At 38.8% G+C, this 20,542-nt stretch overlaps 2 protein-coding genes across 9 annotated transcripts in view; one reads left to right on the top strand and one right to left on the bottom strand.

The window, feature by feature from the left end:
• LOC142336034 (uncharacterized) overlaps positions 1–19,186 on the bottom strand; it is a 79,957-nt gene extending 60,771 nt beyond the window's left edge. For 2 of the 8 annotated variants that reach the window (XM_075384525.1, XM_075384517.1), the window contains exons 1-5: positions 19,074–19,168; positions 18,337–18,550; positions 6,397–6,639; positions 1,726–1,918; positions 458–670 (exon numbers count right to left, since the gene is read on the bottom strand). In XM_075384525.1, coding sequence (XP_075240640.1) covers positions 458–670; positions 1,726–1,918; positions 6,397–6,639; positions 18,337–18,550; positions 19,074–19,078 — 868 coding nt within the window. In that variant the 5' untranslated portion in view covers positions 19,079–19,168. Of the gene's footprint in view, positions 1–457; positions 671–1,725; positions 1,919–6,396; positions 6,640–18,336; positions 18,579–19,036 lie in introns of all 8 variants that reach the window. The other 6 variants (XM_075384520.1, XM_075384518.1, XM_075384519.1 and 3 more) reach the window with 6 other exon arrangements.
• The window catches only part of LOC142336036 (uncharacterized), a 421,548-nt gene that overhangs the window by 215,725 nt on the left and 185,281 nt on the right, over positions 1–20,542 (top strand). The gene's annotated exons all lie outside the window — the stretch shown is intronic.

The raw sequence follows: 20,542 nt of genomic DNA on the forward strand, positions 1-20,542 counted from the left end.
AAAAATTTAATTGTGTCTATCTAAAGTCATAATGACAAGATGACGATAAAGTCGAGCTAAAATTTTTTCAAGGTCAACTTGGGCCGAGTATGGTTTCTTCAAAACTATTTTTGGTTGAGCGCAGACATTTTATAAGTTGCTTAAACCGCGAGTTTTTTCTAAGCGATCAAAAACTAGAGGCCCTCGATCAACGTTCCGTCAAATATTACCTCTGGTTCACTGGTGCAAAACTGGGCTTGTTCCAATTACGCAGATCCCCTACACCCTGCTCAGTGATTTTAGAGCCTACCTCACAGTTACTGTAGGGGTTTTTTTAATAAGAAAGACACCAAAACGGGAGGTCTTCTTTTGCCATTTCTACTGCAAATGGAAACTGTGTTTGCTCCTGGAGTAACCCGGACAATCATAATTAAAAATTGTGCTATTTTTTTTAACTATAAGTTTCCGACATTCCGACCCTGTTTTCCACTCTCCATATTCTGTGCGAATTCTGCTAACTCCTCATTCTCAGCTTCGATGTCATTGTATACATTTTTGTTACCATCTTGACCAGTTGGTGACGTCACTGCAGCTTTATGCTTATCGATAGGATCCAATTTTGTGTTGTTGGCACTGCTGGATGAAGAAGTCCAGTTATCAACAGCAGCAGAGTTTGGCACAAAAGAGTGTGCTAAAAATTTGGAATAATGGGATTTTCCGTAAAAAATAGTAATGCTGTATTTAAAAATACATGATTTGTAATTAGGGGCAAAAAACGGGGGCAGGGGTGAAGCAAGAATAGATACAAATATTTTTTCAAAATTCCGATGACCTGTACATATTTGCAAGCAGCGCTGTTAAGGCCTGTGGGAGTTTTCAACTCAGCCCGTTGAAAATTTCTAAAAGATACTACCATTAACTCGTATCTTGAAAAATAGAAATTGTACTTAATAGTCTTACCATTAATTAAGATAAATTTAAAAATTAACCATTAATGCAACGTAACAATGTTTGTGGTTTTGATTGAAATCGGAATATTTTGGTCGTCTGGGATAAAAATAGTCAGGCAACAGAAAAACAGTTCAAAATTTACTATCGTCGTACCATAATTGTTCTGATCATAATTGATTACACAGTATTTTCATAGGACAGTCGCGCAATAGTTAGACAATACTGTTGGCCGGTGTTAGGCAAAAATTTGGGCATGAAAACACCGTCGTGGGTCGACTTGTGAAACTCCCATCGTTACCCATCACTAAAAATGCGTTTTTTCGTAGTGTAATCAAAATTTTTGTTTCCGTTTCTTATTTTTGCAAGGAAAGTTTACAACCAAATCTCAGAAAATTTTAAGAAAATGTTGCTCTCCTGAAATTCTTGAATGATTTGGCAGAAATTTAAAGTTTTTTGAATTAGCAGAAGAAAGGTCAACAAGTTGCCCGTTGCTCTAAGTTGATCTACAAATCTGGTCGTACATTCATCTCTTGGTCAAAAATTTCGGCAATTTTGGCAATCCATCTGCTTTTGTGGACAAAATTTTTCACTTTTGGCAATCTACTACTTCAATTGCACACAGATGAGAAACAGAAAAAAAGATCAGGGCCGACGCTACAGGGATGAAAAGACTGTGTTCGAACCAATCTTGTAATGAAAAAAGGTGTTGACCATGTAATTAAGGCAAGGAAAACCCCCAACTCGACTTATTCATTTGTCTGTTCAAATGTCTGGGTATCAGTAGATCAAACATACCAGGTACTGGTTTGCGAGCAATGGAATTTGTAGCCGTGGCTGAATTAGTAGGACCAGAAGATCCATCATATTCACTGTACACTTTGACCTCTGGCTCGGCAGTCAAATGAGGATTGGCTTTCTTCTCATCGAACTGTTTCAGCCAGTAATCAGTGTCATTGGTTGTCTCAGAGTTCTTCATCGATGTGCCCTCCTATAATCGATTAAATTAACCTCCGTTAAGAATTGGTGCTGCAACAGAGGGCTGGGGAGGACTCTCGATGAATCCTCAGGTTGCAGCCTTGTTTTTACATCAGTTTACCCTTCCCCTTTAGACCACCTAGCGGAGCTCATTGCAGTTGAAAAAGAAGAAAGAATTTTGAGCTCCATTTTTCAAAAAAATAAAGGGGGTTCAACCCAGGCTACAATCAAGGGACGTGTTTCAGGATAAATATCAAAATATCAAAGCATTGTTACCATACGAAAACGTTCTCAAAATGAACAATTGAAATTGATTTTGATTCAATTTGATTCAATTTTGCTTGATCGCACAAAAATTTTAAAATAATACGTTTGAATGACATACAGTGGTTTAATCTATTCATCTCAGAAAAATTGTTATCATTTTTGACAAAAACTTGAATCTAATCTCTTCGAGAAAGGACAAATTTTAATAATCTGACATCGTTAGTCATCCGCATAGATCATGATGAAAGGAATGGAATTTAAAAATGAATTGTTGGTGAAGTGGAGTATCACTCGGAGGTGGAACTGAGGTGAAATTTTTATGCTTTCCCAATTAATACAAATGCCGTGCCTTCATTTATTTCTCTCTGTTTTCTTCCACGCTATCTACCCTAGTCTATTACCAACTGACATCTTGCAAGATCTTATATTTCACAAATCTTACCAGAGTCTTTTAAATTTACCCACCACCTCACAAAAGGTTGCAAAATAAACGCCTGATTCTATCAAGGGTCTTGAAAGATAAGCGACAAACTCATGAAGATCCTTGCAAGAAGGTCTTAAAATAGGTATTTCAGTCTTAGTTTCAGCTGGGGAGACGGTGAATTCCTGAGGGCAGATTGCAGATTCCAACATAACTAAATCAGTTTCTAATTGCAAAGCAATCTAATTAGAGAGAAACTTTGGAGTACATTTTTGAAATCAATTTCCTAATTTTATTGAGGTGACAATCAGAAATTTCAGATCTCCAATTTGAAGATGACTGAAATTTATTATCAAGAGTATGCTAATTCATTCAGCTGATCTTACTGATTTTTTAATCAAACAAACTAGTCGAGATATTGATTTCAGGAAAACAACCGAAAAATCAAAAAGGGGTAAAACCATCGCATGGGTCAAAAATTTTAAAAAGCTTTTCATGGGTCGCGGTCTTTTTTTGGATTATTTCTGTTAAACACACTCCTTTTATTCAGTGAGCCAATTAATTCCAATAGTTAAAATAGTCAATCAAGGGGATTTTTTCAAGTAAGGGCCTTTTCATTCTTTTCAGACGTCAAGAGAGCAAAGAATTTTACTCTAAATCCGCAGGCATTCAGCCTCTGCGTTCAGTCTCTTATTAGCCTCTTTGTCATCGCAAAAGTCACAAAACGAGCTCCATGGTTGAATTTTTCCGCCCAAAATGACGTAAGAGTGGGGCTGCAATGGGAGGACTTTTTATGAAAAGGCAGCTCAAAACTCTTAAAAATCTTTTTGAGCTGCATTGGGCTTCCAACGGGGGTAAAATGGTGTAAGAGTGAGGGGGTAAAAAACAAATTAACCCACCACTCCTACATCTTTTTGGGTCTGTCAAGGGAGGTAAAACGATGTAAGAGTTCGGAGGTAATGGAGAAATTACCACCGAACTCTTATATCGTTTTACCCCCCCTTGACAGACCAAAAAGACGTAAGAGTTGGGGGTTAATTTGTCTTTTTCCCCTTCACTCTTACACCATTTTACCACAGTTGGAAGCCCAATTCAGCCCAAAATGACGTAAGAGTTTCGAACTGCTTTTTCCTTAAAAAATCCTCTCATTGCAGCCCCACTCTTACATCATTCTACCCCCCCCCCCTTGACAGCCCAACTCTTACATCATTTTACCGCCTCAATCTTACATAGTTTTAGCCCCCATACCCGAAGACTGCCAGTCTTGAACCTACAACCTCTGTACTCTCAGCTGCGTCGCCCTAACCTCCGAGCCATCGATGCTTGTCCAACTCTTGCCGGTCTATATATATGAATAATACTTGTTAAAAATACCCCCTCTCAACAAATTACCCCCTCACTCTTACATCGTTTCAGAACAAATTACCCCCTCACTCTTACACCATTTTACCCCCTTAGCTGCCCAACTTTCATATCATTTTACCCCTCTGAACAAAATACCCCCTCAGTCTTAGACCACTTTACCCCCTTGGCAGCTCAACTCTTAGCTCATGTTACACCCCTCTGGACAAATTACCCCCTCACTTTTACACCATTTTAACCCCCTTGGCAGACCATTTCTTACATCATTTTACCCCCTCTAAACAAATTACCCCCTAACTCTTACACCATTTTACCCCCTGGCAACCCAACACTTACATCATTTTACCCCCTCTGAACAAATTACCCCCTCACTATTAGACCATTTTACTGCTGTTGGCAGCTCAACGCTTAGCTCATTTTACCCCCTCTGGACAAATTATCCCCTCACTCTTGCACAATTTTACCCCCCTTGGCGGCCCAACTCTTACATCAATTTACGCCCCCTGAACAAATTACCCCCTCACTCGTACACCTTTTAACCTCCTTGGCAGCCCAACCCGTACATCGGTTTACACCCTCTGGACAATTTACCCCCTCCCTCATACACAATTTTAACAATTTTGAACCATTTGGCAGCACAACTCATACATCATTTTACCCCCTCTGAACAAATTACCCCTTCACTCCTATACAAGTTTACCCCCTTGGTATCCCAACTCTTACATCATTTTACCCCCTCCGGAAAAATTACCCCCTCACTCTTACACCATTTTACCCCACTCGGGAGCACAACTCATACATCATTTTACCCCCTCTTAACAAATTACCCCTTCACTCTTACACCATTTTACCCCCATTGGCAGACCAACAATTACATCATTTTACCCCCTTTGAACAAATGACCCCCTCACTCTTACACCACTTTACGCCCCTTGTCAGCTCAACTCTTAGCTCATTTTAGCCCCCTCTGGACAAATTACCCCCTCACTTTTGCACAATTTTTTCCCCCTTGGCAGCCCGAATCTTACATCTTTTTACCCCCTCTGAACAAATTACCCCTTCACTCTTACACCATTTTAACCCCTTGGAAGCCCAACAATTAGCTCATGTTACACCCCTCTGGACAAATTACTCCCTCTCTTTTACACAATTTTACCCCCTTTGGCAGCCCATTTCTTAAATCATTTTACCACCTCTAAACCAATTACCCCCTTACTCTTACACCATTTTACCCCCTTGGCAGCCCAACACTTACATCATTTTACCGCCTCTTGGCAGCTCAACGCTTAGCTGATTTTACCCCCTCTGGACAAATTACCCCCTCACTCTTACACCATTTTACCCCACTTAGAAGCATAACTCATACATCATTTTACCCCCTATGAGCAAATTACCCCCTCACTATTACACCATTTTACTCTTCTTGGCAGCCCAACCCTTACATCGTCATACACCCTCTAGACAAATTACCCCCTCACTCTTAGACCATTTTACCCCACTTGGCAGCACAACTCGTACATCATTTTACCCCCTCTGAACAAATTAGCCCTTCACTCTTACACAAATTTACCCCCCTTGGTAGCCTAACTCTTACATCATTTTACCCCCTCCGGACAAATTACCCCCTCACTCTTGCACCTTTTTCCCCACTTGGCAGCACAACTCATAAATCATTTTAGCCCCTCTGAACAAATTACCCCTTCACTCTTACACCATTTTACCCCCATTGGCAGCCCAACACTTACATCATTTTACCCCCTCTGAACAAATTACCCCCTCACTCTTGCACCATCTTACCCCCCTTGGCAGCCCGACTCTTACATCATTTTACCCCCTCTGAACAAATTACCCCCTCACTCTTATACCGTTTTACCCCCTTGGCAGCCTAACACTTAAATTATTTTACCGACCTTGACAAATTACCCCCTCACTCTTACACCATTTTACCCCCCTTGGCAGCCGAACTCTTACATCATTTTACCCCCTCTGAACAAATTACCCCTTCACTCTTACACCATCTTACCCCCCTTGGCAGCCCGACTCTTACATCATTTTACCCCCTCTGAACAAATTACCCCTTCACTCTTACACCATTTTACCCCCATTGGCAGCCCAACAATTACATCATTTTACCCCCTCTGAACAAATTACCCCCACACTCTTACATCAATTTACGCCCCATTGACAAATTATCCCCCACTCTTACAACAAAATGGGAGGATTTTATGGAGGACATTTGACCCGGGCTTTCACCAAATACAAAAGCAACTCTAGCCTCTAAAGAAAAAAGAGTCCCAAAAAATTCAAAGAAGAAGACATAAATCGGCCAGACTAAACAATATAGCTGCATGTAATTAATACAAGCTCAGTGTACATATCGGAAAAATTCCATCAAACTCAGATGAAAAACTGAAAAAAAATCCAAACGGTGAAAAATATACCTGTGTTGTGACCTCTGGATGTCGGGATGAAGCCGTCGTGGGTACCAGACTTGAGGCAGCGCCCCGTCCTTGGAATGAGTGCTGAGGAGTTGTCCGAGTGGCAGACGACCTTTGATTCGTTGGTTCGTCAGACTGTTTTCTGACTTCTCTCTTCTGGTTGACCCAAAATGCAGTGTCGTCTGAAGAATCTGAAGCTGCCTTTGTCTGCTGTGAGAGAGTAGTTGCCATTGACTGTCGCGGAATCTACGAATATAATTAAAAATTCGAATCTATTTTGTCCCCCAGCTTTTTAATGACCCCCAAATAATGTGATGTTAAATAGAACGTTACTACGTGAAAAAAACAGGACGTCTGCCTGAGGGCATAAAAGTTATATGTCCACTAAAAGGGGGTGTTGGTGAAACAATATACCTCAACGTACCTCATTATCAAATTATAGGCTCTAGTCCCCTTAACTTGTAAGTTTTAGCAATGGATTCTATGATAACATTGACCCAAAATTGACTGACTTTGTTTTTTGATTTTTTAATTCTCTGGCAACTTCAATTTCTTTTTATTGCATCTTAGTTGAATTTTTGGTATATGCAGTTATAGGCGGACGACCTTTGATAATAAACCAATCAACTAAACCAATCGATGCGTACTGATAGCATCGATTGGTTTAGTTGATTGGTTTATAAGACTTCATACTTTGCCTGTCAAAATTGTATTTCGAAGCAACTTGTGACAATTGCTTTGATTCAGAGGTAGATATTAGTTAAGTTATCAATATAAGAAGCTAGATTTTTGTCTGACATTTCGTACCCACATTAGTGTTTTTTAGACCCTAACTTGCAGAACATGTGTTATTATATAGCAGGCTACAGTGCACCAGCTGTGTGAAAAATGTGCACCAGCGGGAGTAGAAATTGAGTACCACTTAAACAGGGGCTAAAACAAAATAGATCCACGTTTTATGCCATCATTATGCGATTTAGCCTTCCAAGTTTAGTAGCAAAAATGCTCGCTCACCAGATAACAAAAATTTCTATATTTGTTTTCGCCGATAAATTTCTTCACAAATGATGAGGCATTCTATCTTCCTATTGTCTTGGCAAGACTTTTAAGAGCTTCATTGACATGAAATTAGGGGTATTTTCCATTATAGCCCCCTCTCTCATCTTAGTGGTCATATAACCTATAGCCCCCCCCCCCCCGCCAATCATATAGAATCTGAATATTTAGGGTGGAGGTTATACCCTATTCACAATTCCACAGTTGTCCCTAGAATCTATCTTTAGAGAAAACTACTGGACTGGATAGTAACTTCACAAACCTGCTACTCTTAACTAGACTAAAGGGTTATACCAGGCCCTCCGTTCAAGTCTTAAAGAAAGTATTTTCAGGCGCTATAGAACTGTAGTCAATTGCCAATAATAATGATGATATTAGAATATGTTTGTAATGCCTCTCTAGGTTATATGATATTTTAGCTTCTAAGAAGTGTTTTACCAAATGAAATAAATTGGTGACTCTAGGATTGAGAATTATACCGGGTCCTCAATTCACTTTCTAATTAATCGATCAATCAATATACTTAAAACAAATAGTAGATGACCTGGAGAGCTCGTCGGTGTTCACTCCACAACCCAACCAGACGAGTATTAAGCAACTTGATAGAACGTTAAGACATTGCCCACCAGGTACTTCAGGTTACTGCAGACCTTTTTAATCATCTGTTTGGTTCACCATTCCATACTACATGGGTTAACTTAACTTGCCAAGTCTTCGACAAGCAGGCAGGCCTACCCTCAGAGTGGCTTCACTATGCGGTCTCCTAGAAGGAGCTTGGCCGATTAATACTCTCAGAAATCAATCGTCTTGATGTTGTCCGTGATTCGATGCTGTCCTCCAGTTCGTTAACCTAACTTAACCTAATTATTGATTGGTTGATCACTACTTTACTAGTCACCAAACTAATTTAAATCCAATTAATTCAAGCTAGATTGAGTATGATTTCAGATCCTTAGAGATGTATTGTGAAGTTACTAAAAATGTACAATTACGCTGTTGATTAACAGAAAACCGAAAGAAACGATTAAGTCTTACCCGGTCCTAATTATTACAGGCTATGGTTCCCTCAGAACAACTAGTTACAAATGTCTATGAGTGCCAAGTATCGAAGCGTTTAGCAAATACCTACTAGATAACAGTTTAAGCTCTACTAAGTTATAAGAAATTGTCTAAAAAGAGAAAGTAGTTGAAAATTTGCTAAGTTAATTTAACGAAAAGTATAGTTACCACGGTATACTAGTTCAAACAATTATTATAGAGATCTGTTAACTCACTCGTCTAATAAAATTTACTCCGCAATTCGGATTATTACGACAATATATTTATTTTCAGACTGATTTTGGTTACAAAAATTGGCTAAAATTGAGCCGTATATATAATGCTTATCTATGTTTGGTTATGATAGTTTAGTCCTATTTTTACCAAATGTTCCGAATCTTTGTGTGAAAAATGCCTTTTTGGGAAAAGTTTACAGAAGGTCAATATTGACTTTAATAACCTAGGGCCCTAATTTGGGTTTCTAATCCAATATTACGTGGGTGAGAATTTTGATGTTCAATCTATGTTATAATCTTTATCAGAGTCCATATTTACTTATTCAACCGTTCTCATCAGTTTAAATTTCTTCACCCTTATTATTTTTGTACAGTTTCAAATTTAGAATTCGCTTTTGTGTTGGGAATATTTCAAGGTCAGTATTAATTTGGTTCTTTTCCGAAAAACGCTTAAGTTTAGTTTTCCATTCCTACAAATTATTGTAATCGAACCATACTGCTGGGTTATCATTTTGTTGGGGGAAAAGGGAAAAGACCCGAAATTAAAAAATTCAGTATAGAGGATTAGTTTTGCAAAACTTATTGACTTCTTTCCATCTTCTTGAAGAGATGTCATCTAAGTAGGAATCAGGTCGCACTGTCAATTGTTAATAGTGATTGACTGGAACCTCCAAAAATAATATATAATATTGTTACACGTGTTCTCGAAATGTTTTTTGAACATTCTCAGCAGAAGTTTTTGCTGAGATATTCTCTGTTGTGATTAAATATAGTTGTAAATTTAACGTATTTTTCTTTCGCATTTTTTGCAGGCTATTATGCCGAATTATTTATATAAGTTGAGACTTCGAATGACGGAATAAAAAACACGATGAGGAAGTATGGAAGAACTGGACTAAAGTTTAACCGAAATCACACACGCTGACTATTAATTTGAGACGACATCATTGTCATTTTTGTCTTGTTTCAAATTTCTGAATTACAAAAATTGATTGAAATTACAAATACCTGGTAGTCATAAAAGGTTCATATATGATTTCCCAGAAATCATACAGGAATAATAAAAAATTGCAAAACCTAAAAACTGTATAATTTTCATTTGCTATTGAAGTTGAAAATTTTTCTTGGAAAACATACAAGGTCTTTTTAAACGAATAAAGAATTGACTGGAGCCACAAATTCTTGTATAATGTTATCAGAGGGCATATTTATTTATTATAATGCATTGCAACCCCAATTTCATTCTTTGTGTGCGCTAAAGAAAAAGCAATTTAAACATTCTCAAAAACCGAATTTGAGGTTAAATGCAACAAAAAATACTAAAAATTCCTTTTAAATGACAATTTATAGGTAAAAACTGGCTTCAGAGAATATCAAAACTTTTGTTATCCATTTGGACTTACTCTTTTAGTTAGTTCCCCATTGGCAAAATTATTGTACGTTAAGGACTTTTGGCGGATCATTAATGATGCCGGGGAATCACTCAGGTGATGCCGAAATAACATAAATTGAAAAATGACTTATGAAAAATAGATGTATGATTCGTGATACTCATACTAGGATCAAATACGATTTCTTTGGTTTCATTTAAGGATCTTACTAAGAAATCCAATACGGAGAGTATGAAATCATGTATGATTTTTGTATGAAATCAAAGAATCTTCAACCCGGGAAAACACCATTGTCGTTTCTGTCTAGTTTCAAAATTTTGTCATTTCTTGTCAATCATGAGTCGAGGAAAAGTGTTTTCATGACTCCGCATTTTGCTTCGAAAATTTACTCCTAAGGTCATTTAATAATGCTCACTAATGCATAAAAATTAGTCAATTTGTACGCTATAAAGTTTTCAAGAAACACAAATAAAAAATGGATCCTTATGCTTTACAAAAATCGGCATCTTTTGGGCATCAATCTCCCCCAGCGTAGTAGGGGATATAAACCCTTATGCCCCCAGTTTAGTGGTCAAAGAATCGTGTTGAGGCTACACTTCATAATGAACAACTAAAATGAAGGGCAAAGCAAGCAGTGAAGTTAGAATATCATGACACTCGAAATTTAATGTTACATTCTATTGCACCCCTATTGATTTGTTCACTTTCATCAACAGTTTAAATTTCTACATGGTTAAAAAATTTCCCATAAAATCAAAGTTACACAGAAAAACTGCCGGTATGGAAGATTGTTCTCATTCTGTCTACATCCTTATCTACAATCAATCAGTGGTACAAAAATGACATCAAATTCCACAAGACTAGCAGCATAAAAGGAGCTTGAAAACCAACTTAAAATCAGTTGAAAACTTGCTTTTTTGGTTGTAATAAATTGATATACAGTACGCATTGAAGCAAAATTTCTTGAGCAGTAAAACAAAATGTTATCGTGTCGTGTTTCTGTAGACTATCCTAGTGATTGTACAGTTTTAAATAGATTTGACATGTTATCATAAATTGTTGACTTTAGCAAAAGAATTAATTTTGACATTCTTCAAACTTTTTCTCTGAGGAACAAAAATCCCAAGTTGGTGAAACTTTGAGACAATTTTTTTTCTGGCTTCAATAAAGCCCAGCATAACTTCAATATCCATGATATTGGGGCCTATTAAAGACTAGAAGTTACACATTATAGCAATTTTTTGGAAATTTGTAAAATATTTTTTTTTGCGTTCGCGCAATTCTGTTATTTAATCGATTCAATTATAATAACATTCAATAGAGAAGTTTGTTATCAGGGGTTGCACTTTGAGCAACAATTTGATCATTTCAATTTGAGTTGTTTGTATTCTTAGCGAAACAAACTGATAGAGAGCATATCAAAGCAATTAGTTATCAGGACTAATTGAGCAACAAGTTTTGAAACGGTAATTTAAAGTACAACGAATAGAACAGCTCACAAAAATTAACTGCATAAAGATAATATCCAGACAGATTTGAAACCGCTGAAACGAACTCGGTGGTTAAAAGCTTTACTTGTCTTTGATAGGACAGCAGCTGATACATATGGTCCGCCGACCCAGACAGTGGAAGGCAAACTGGTAAGATGAGTGACGAAGGCACCCACCAAAGAAAATTAAACGAAACAACAACAAAAAGCCAGTTAGGCGTATCGAAATATTCAATTCAATTAATAATGAATTACTAATCCTGTTTGACTTGATTAAGCAAAGCAAAAGCAAACAGAAACCAGGACAAACCGCAGAAACCAGGAAAAACAAGCACAAACCGCAGAAAACAGCTTCAATCAATAGCTCACAAATACGACAAGAGATTTCAAGATTTAGGGTAACAAGTAAACACAACACGAAGGCTTGGCTACAAAGTAATTGAAATTTTAGACTGCTAAATGGAGCAACAGCAAGCGTTCAAGATACGATGAATGTTTCAGAAACATTTTCGACGAAGCAGAGTGAAAAAAACAGCATCGGAAAATGGTGATGAAACTCGTCCCAATCAATTAGCGCTCGAGACTAATCACCCTTCAATTGGACCCAAAATAAAAGAGATGTCTCCAACTAGCCTAACAGAATCAACAACCCTCTAACACCAGATCGATATACAGCTCGCTTCGAAGCAACCACTGAAGTGAACAGGCATAACCACTTCTCATGATATTGCATTTCAAGCGACCATTCATCAAGTGTTGCAGACCGAGACATTTCCCCCAGAGTTGGTCTACGATACAACACTGGTTACTCAGGTAGCAGTAACCTACCAAAACTGGAGTTAAGCGCCAAAGCTGGAAACCCTCTCGAATGGCCGGAGTGTTCTAGTATTTTCCTTGCTACAAGGGACTCAAAGAAGATGAGCCATCTGAAGACTCTACTGAAAAGCAAGGCCAAGCTGTTAATATCTGGAATGGGCGATTCTGGACAGTTCCATGGGACTGCATGGAGCATTCCGGAAAAGAAGGTCGGAAGGGAAGGCCTCGTGTGATCAACGATTCAAAGCTAGAGAGTATTGGCAATGATAGTCAGGTGAAATCTCACAACTCAACAGTACTGATAAGTTTCTTAGTTTTTGTTTCAGACTTCAGTACAAGCAGACTGCAGATTTGCAGCAAGTTCAACACTGTATATGGCAGTAGACAATCTATTTCAGGATCTCAAAGAGAAGTGGTGGTTCTAAGTCGATGATATAGATGAAGACTGGCCTGATTGGATTATGTTTGAATAATGGCTATCTAGATTAGCATTCCTGTACGGAAGGTTCTCATTTTTTAAGGGGAACCATGTAAAGAAGACCGAACAAGCACCAAATAGAGACGAACGGTTCTCGAAAACATCGATCTTCAGTGCTTGATCGAAAGCGAAAGAAATGAAGATAATAAATTGTGATCACTGTCCACTAGCTGACGGCACTCAAAAAATATGGAACTGTCCACTATATAGGAACATGATTGTGAATGATTGCACAGTAGTGAGGAAGCAACGCTTGTCATATGGATGTCTAGGTAAAGCACATACCATCAAATAATCAAATATTATAAAGCCAATGCGTGCAGTACCAATGGATGTACAAAAAAGCATAACCGGCTGCTACTCTCAGAAAACCAAATGAACGAGGGCAATCATGCAGACAACGTAAACGCTAAAACAATCATCCAGAGGATCCAAGTTAAGATATCTCTTCAAATAATTCCTTTCTCAATACAGGCTGAACACATATTTTATTCTCGATAGTGAATCAGCGGTTTCATTCATCGGTCACAGTGCAAGAGGGGTTATGCGTTCAAGGCACCGATGTTACGCTCAACATAGCTGGCAGACACGGAACAAAGGATCCGAAGACAGAAATGTCTGCTCTTAAAATAAAGCGACTGCATTCAAAAGGGCAATTAATCAAATCAATTGCATACCAGTCAGTCTCATTGAGAACCAAAAATTACAATTAAAACAAGTTCAAGCAAAACTTCAATCACTTGAGTGTTTTACACAACAAAAACTTCAAATTATTCGAATATGGCATTAACTTTGGCCAGGATGCTCACGAGATACAACGCCCTTTAGAATACAAGATAGGAACACAAAGTGAACTTTTTTGCTGTTCTAACAGAGCTAGGATGGACAGTTACTGAACACTTGAGGGGCAAAAAAAGACAAAATTTTTGTCATTTTGCTCTAACCGAAGACTTGAATGTGGCTAAGAACATCCAAACTTGTTGGGACATAGAAACCTATCCTTTCAAAATCAAGGTCCTCAGTCAGTCAAAGAAGGATTTGCAGGCCGAAAAAATGCTAAAGAGTACTTGCAAATTTACAGGCGGGCGGCATGAAATGGGAAGGCTGCGGATTGAAACAAAGCCATGCAAGCCGAACAAGTAAAGCTCGGCCTTGGGTCAGCCTTACTTACTGGATTTTAATTCCGACGTGAGACACATTTGGGAAAGAATGGTATCTGCAACACCATCGAGTGCTAAACCGGAAAAAAATTGGCAAAGTGAGACGTGTTTGCAATGCTGCATCAAAGTACAAAGAAGTATGTCTAAACAACAAGCTACCAGCATGACGTGATCTGCTACCCAATTAATTGGAACTAATTTTGCGTAGATAAGATTTTACGTAATTGGAACAGATTTAGCCAGGACCAATAGCCATGAAAGCTTACATCGAATCTATGTTTCTACAAGTGCAGGTTTTCGCACAGGATAGAAGTTGCTTGAGATTTCTGTGGTTTACATGAACTAACGAATCTGTTAAAATATACGAACATAAGCGTCAGGCTCAGGCGCTAAGAGTTCTCCAACTTGCGCAAATTATGCTTTCAAGCGACCGGGATTAAACAACAAACAAGTTTGAATCGCAGCAAAGGCATGGAAAATAATTTCTACGTGGACGATTTTGTCAAATCAGTAGAAACTCCTGAAGAAGCAATTGAAGCCTTCAATCAGCTACAACCACTTCTTTCACAGTACCGATTCGAATTGAAGTTGTGAACAAGCAATAACGATGCAGTTTCCGTAGCAATTCCAGAAGATTTGAAGTCAATCAGCAACACGAAACAAGTTGAAGTAGAACCTAAAACAGAGGGATCCTCAGTGTTTGGACTACAGTCGACTCAAAATGATAACAGGCTTCAAGTGTGCAGAGGTACGAACAAGGAAGTCGATGAATCTATAACTCAGGTGAATATTCTGCCACTGGTATCTTCAGTATTCGACAGGATTGGATTGTTTGCTCAGTTCAGTGTTCACATGAGACGTCGTCACATGAGAAGAAAGGCATCTGGAATAAGAATTGACAACATAGAGACTACAAACTGGAACCTGGTGAGAGATATTAACTCGGGAGAGAGATATTAACTTCCAATTGTAGCTGAAACAAGCATCGATAGAAGATACTTCAATACAGCGAGGGATAAAACTGAAAATCATTTGTTTGCCGACGCATCCAAAGAAACGATATGTGCAGTGGCTTGTCTACGTTTACAACCAAAAAACAATTAACTGACTGTGAATTTGTCATTGAAAAATGCCAAGTTACCCCAATGAGACATCTTTCAATATCACCCTGGAATTACAAGCGACAGTCATGGCAGTGATGCTGAAAAACAGATAAAAGAACAGAAGCAACATAAAATGAAGTTAAATAGTTTCAGTCTTAGGCCAGACTCAACTACAGTATTGCAGCTTCTATTGTAAACAACAAGCGTTTCAATCCAACTGGGTAGCTGTGATGCTTCTCAGTGAAAACATGTGAGCGGTATCAAGAACCAAGTGGACATTGGCACTAGAGCAATCAATAATGAGGAACTCAAGAGAAGTGAGTGGCTCACTGGGCCGGCCTGCTTGAAGCAACCAGAAAGGGAATAGCCAGAGCGAGTACTTTTGATTTGTGCCACAGATGAAGAGAGTCTACTCTCATCAGCCTTCACGAAACAAGCCGAAGAAAAGAAAACTGTTATTCCCTGGGAATCATTCATTAACTTTAAAAGACTAGTCAATACAATTGCATACGTACAGCGAGCATTGAGCTAATACAAACCAGCAACACTTATAGTCAGCGTTGAAAAAAAGAAGAGAAAAAGCAAAAGCAATCATCTCCAAGTTACTACAGCTAGAACAGTTTGGCGAAGAGAAGAAGTCTCTGAAAGCTGAAAAGAAAATCCCAAAGAGCAGCGAAACCCCAGAATTTTTATCCTTCCTAGATGAAGAGGGATTTATTCGAGCCAAAGTAAAAATATGCAAAAACCAATTGAATTTCAATCCGAAGCATCCAATATTGCTACATTGGAAACATCAGGCGGTTGAATTGATTTTGCAAAATTTGCACAAAGAAAATCAAAGCGAAAGCGCAGAACATGTGAGAAGAGATGTTGATCCTAGGAATACGAAACGCCCCAAGACCAATCAAGAGGAAGTGTGTTACTGCAGAAAGGGCAGAGCACAAACGATAACACCCGTAATGTTCGATCTACTCAAAGAAGAGTTAGATGCTTCAATAGCCTTCAAGAAAAGGTGAGCGAACTAGATTGGCCTCTTAATTGTGAAAACTGAGCAAAGGAACCGATAGCTTTCTACATGAAATATTTTCAAGTTACTCCACTAAGAAGCAAACAGAGTACAATCAGCAGCGACAACGGGACAAATTTGTTGGAGCTGAAAGAGCGTTTGCAGAGTACTTTAACGCATGGAATAAAGATGGGATTGAAGAAAATCTAATTCAACGAAGAGTCAGATAGAAATTCAACCCACCTGCAGCACCGCAATTCGGGGGAGTATGTTAACGGCTGGTCAGAATTTGCAAGAAAGCAATATCTTGCGTTAGTCTGCAATGTCTGAAAATCAAATCAAGCAGTGAGGTCAGCATAGCATTGCAAGCGACATTTAATGCTACTTTCTATCGCAACCATTTTGATTTGTTCACTTTCGCCAACAGTTTAAATTTCTACATGGTTAACGTACTTCCCATGAAATCAAACTTACGCAGACATAAACTATTCTCATTCTGTCGACATCCTTATCAAAAACCAATCAGTGATGCAATTTTGACATGTAAACCCACAAGACTAGCAGTAGAAAATGTGTTTGAAAAACTACTAACAATTAGTTGAAAATTGCAATCTTGTTTGTATTATGTTGACATAAAATGCGTATTGAAACCAAATTTCTGGAGCAGTAAAAAAAATGTTATCATGTCTTGTTTTTTTACACCATCTTAGTGATTGTACGTTGTAACCAATTTTGACCAGCTAAAATAGACTTTTTGACTTTAACAAAGAGAATTAACTTTGATATTCTCCAAACTTTTCTTCTCGGGAACATACTAAGTACGAGAAACTACATGCAAAGCAAGAAGTCAGCTTCACTTAATGGCTTTAACGAAACCTCGGGGTCTTTCCCATTATAGCCCCCCATGAAATTATAGGCCCCCAATATGGTAGAATTACCATGTTTGGGGTGCTATAGGTTATCTGACCACTAAGCTGGGAGGAGGCCTATAATGATAGAGGTCCAAATTTTCTTTGCGTTCGCGCAAGTGTTACTTAATTAATCTGTTTATATAATATTGCATTCAATAGAAAAGTCAATTACCAAGGATGCACTTCAAGATAATTTAAAAGTTCGATTCATATTTTGAGTTTTTAGCCAAGACTCAACAAAAAAGATTGTTTCAATTTGAATTATTTAGTGTTCTTAGCGAAACAAATTGTTTGACGGCAAAGTTGAGCAATTAGTTATCAGGATTAATTGATTAACAAGTAATGCAACGGTAATCTACAGAATAGTGGATAATACAGTTCACAAAAGTTAACTGCAAAAAGATAATATCCAGACAGATTTGAAATCGCAGAAACGAACTTGGCAGTGCAAAGTTTTCCTTGTCTTTGACAGGAGAGCAGCCATTACAAACCCCCGGGTCTTTCCCATTATAGCCCCCCCCCAGATTAGTGGTCAGATAACCTATAGCCCCCCCCCCAAACACGGTAATTATACCATAATGTGGGGGCTATAATTTCATGGGGGAGCTATAATGGGAAAGACCCAAACCCCCCAATCATCAAAAATATACCGTAAGGGGGGGGGGGGGGGTAAAATTGCATGGGTGATATAATGGGAAGGTCGGAGTTGGGTAGTGGGTGCATATTACACCCCCCATTTACTATGTAGTTGCAGGTGCTCTGTTACTGAGTGGTTGATGACGTACTGGGGGCACAAACGGAAAAGATCCAACTTTTAATTGACACTCCGCCGATTAATTGTCCTCAGCTCTACTATCAAAGTGCTACTTTTCGGCCCAAAATTTCCATGTAAAGACCGTGCTCGACCCATGAAAACACCTTTCCTCGACCGAGTAGGAAACTCGACTACGTGTCACTCAACAAAGTCCATTCGAATTATTGATTTAATAAATCGAGTTCCAATCCTGGTTAGCAGTCAACTTGGATCTATTCTGCCCCCCTCCCCAGCTTAGTGAGCATTTGTTTTATGACCCCAGGCGCACGTGCTATTTTCTTACATAGTAACATGCTATATAACAACATATAATTTGTAACTGGTGGTCATAAAAAGCTCAGGGGGGGGGGGGGGGGGGACAGAATAGATCCGTTAATTTTTTTGATATAAAATAACTGTTTTCCACTAAGCTGCAAATTTGTATGGATTGAAGTTTCCCACAAACCTGCTGCCGGGGTTGGTTTACCCAGTATTCTGTGTCACTGGATGTCAATGTAGCCCCTGTTCCCAGGGATGGGCGTTCTCCTTTCACACCACTGTCAGTCGAGTCTCGAAAACGCCACATAATTTTTTCTCTCAGCAAATTATGTCGGAGCAAAAGCTGGTTGTAGTAAACTTGATTGGCTGCCGTCCGGAAGTTTGGGATATTTCTCGCAATAGTGAGACAATTTGGCTTAAAATGCTGCAGTGGAAGAAAGTGTGGTTCATACAAACTACTCTTCTCCCAAAGATGAATTCGAAAGTAATAATGAGCTCTATTGCCCCCCCTTTCATCAATCCACCCCCCCCCCGAACACACACAAACACACGCACGCATACACTATATTATTTCCCAAATTTGGATCTTTTCCACCGTTTGTGTACCCACCCCCCAGCTTAGTGGGTGCATATTATTTGCACCCCCCAGACGCACGTGCCATATTTTAACGTATTGATTTACTTGTGATGGAGCTTGCTCTGTAACTGGGGGTTGCATGGCGTACTGGGGGGGGGCACAAACGGAGAAGATCCCCATATTTATTATAGATCCCAGCTGAGTGGTCATCTAACTCATACCCCCCCCCCCCCCCCCACTTCCGTAAATATACAGTGAGGGGGGGCTGCAGTTTCATGGGAGAGATGGATGTATTTTTATGTAATAGCACTTGCACAAGATTTATGCCCACTAATATAGCTACTTATCGCATCGAGCGATCCCAATTTAGTTAAGGAAGTTGGAATAATTCTTAGTTTGAATGCTTAATTGGTTGAAGAATTGAACTGAACGACTGCACGTGCTATTCATAGCCCCTTTTTATTTAGGCATCCAGCTGGCATATGAGATAATGAGATAACAGAATCCCGGGCCGAGGTGCGCGACCGAAGCCAGCTCTGATCACACTGATTTGGATCGCGCACAGGGGCAACGCGCGACCCAGCGAAAGAGTCTGGCAGCGAGTCTACGTTCTCGAAAATCTTATGAAGGCCGCATCAAGAATGTACACGCTCTACTCAGCGCACTACCTGCGGTCTGGAATGTCTAATCAGAGCCTCGTCCAGTGTTCGGATAGTCTGATCAGAGCAAGCTCTAGAGTCTGAATAGTCTAGATAACTTTAACGGAGCCATTTGCAAAGTCTATGCATGTTTACTACTTATTCACAAGAGATTTCCAGCTTACAATGAATTGCTAGGTTGCATAAGTGCGTAAAACATAAAACCCGCCCACAAATTTTACAAATCAAAATAAATAAAGTCATCAATCAATCAAAACAAAATAAGGAAATCAAGCTATATCAAGCTTGTGCTTGAACAATGCATGGTCTGATAAAAACTCTTTCTAGAATCTGGATGGTTTGATCAGAACCAAGAGTTCCGGCTGAGAAAAACAGCCGGTCCCACGGAAAAGGAATGCTAATGAAACACCAAACAGACTGTTTGTGGGAAAATACTAAGTTATGTTTAAGTGGCTCTGCTTGAAGTCACTGAGAACTTCTGGCATTTATCGAGAACCGCGAAGCGGTTCGAGATATTAAGTCAGAATTTCGAAGTGACTTCTGCAGAGTCACTTAACCATGCTTAAAACACGAAACGCGCACGTTTTAAAATGACGAAAGTCAATGAAATTCAACTTCTGGCTAAGTAGCAACTTCTGGCATTTTAATTTCTGTCAATGCAGACTTTCGGCATTTAAAAATGTGCACGTGAGTGTTTTAACCAATTTTGTTTGATGAGAATCATAGACTGTGCTAAAGTCTCTTAATGCTGTTGAGTTCAAAAATTTCGAAATGTTGCAAAATAAGGTGAATTTTACGATATTTCTGCTACGGCTTCCGACAGTTGTTAAAAATTCTTTTTTGAGATGTGAAGCAATAAAAAACATTTTAGATCAGAAAAATCTGTAATGTGATTCTGGTCATTTATAACATGTAATTCAAATAACTTCAGGAGTAAGCTCTTAGACTTCAAGAGTTCTGTTAGCACATCAAAAAATTTTGGAATGACCTCATTGGACTCAATGAGGTCTGATAAAGAAAATGAAGTCTGATAAAGAACCAAATCAATCGCAACGCTATAGGCCTAAGACCTGTTTGTGCTCTACGTCTCATTTTTATATTGGGCAGGGGGATGGAAGATTGAATTCAAATAAGTTGTAGTATATATTAATACGTTA

Source organism: Convolutriloba macropyga, chromosome 3 (genome assembly GCF_964194025.1).
Source record: "Convolutriloba macropyga chromosome 3, txConMacr16.3, whole genome shotgun sequence".
NCBI lineage: Eukaryota > Metazoa > Xenacoelomorpha > Acoela > Convolutidae > Convolutriloba > Convolutriloba macropyga.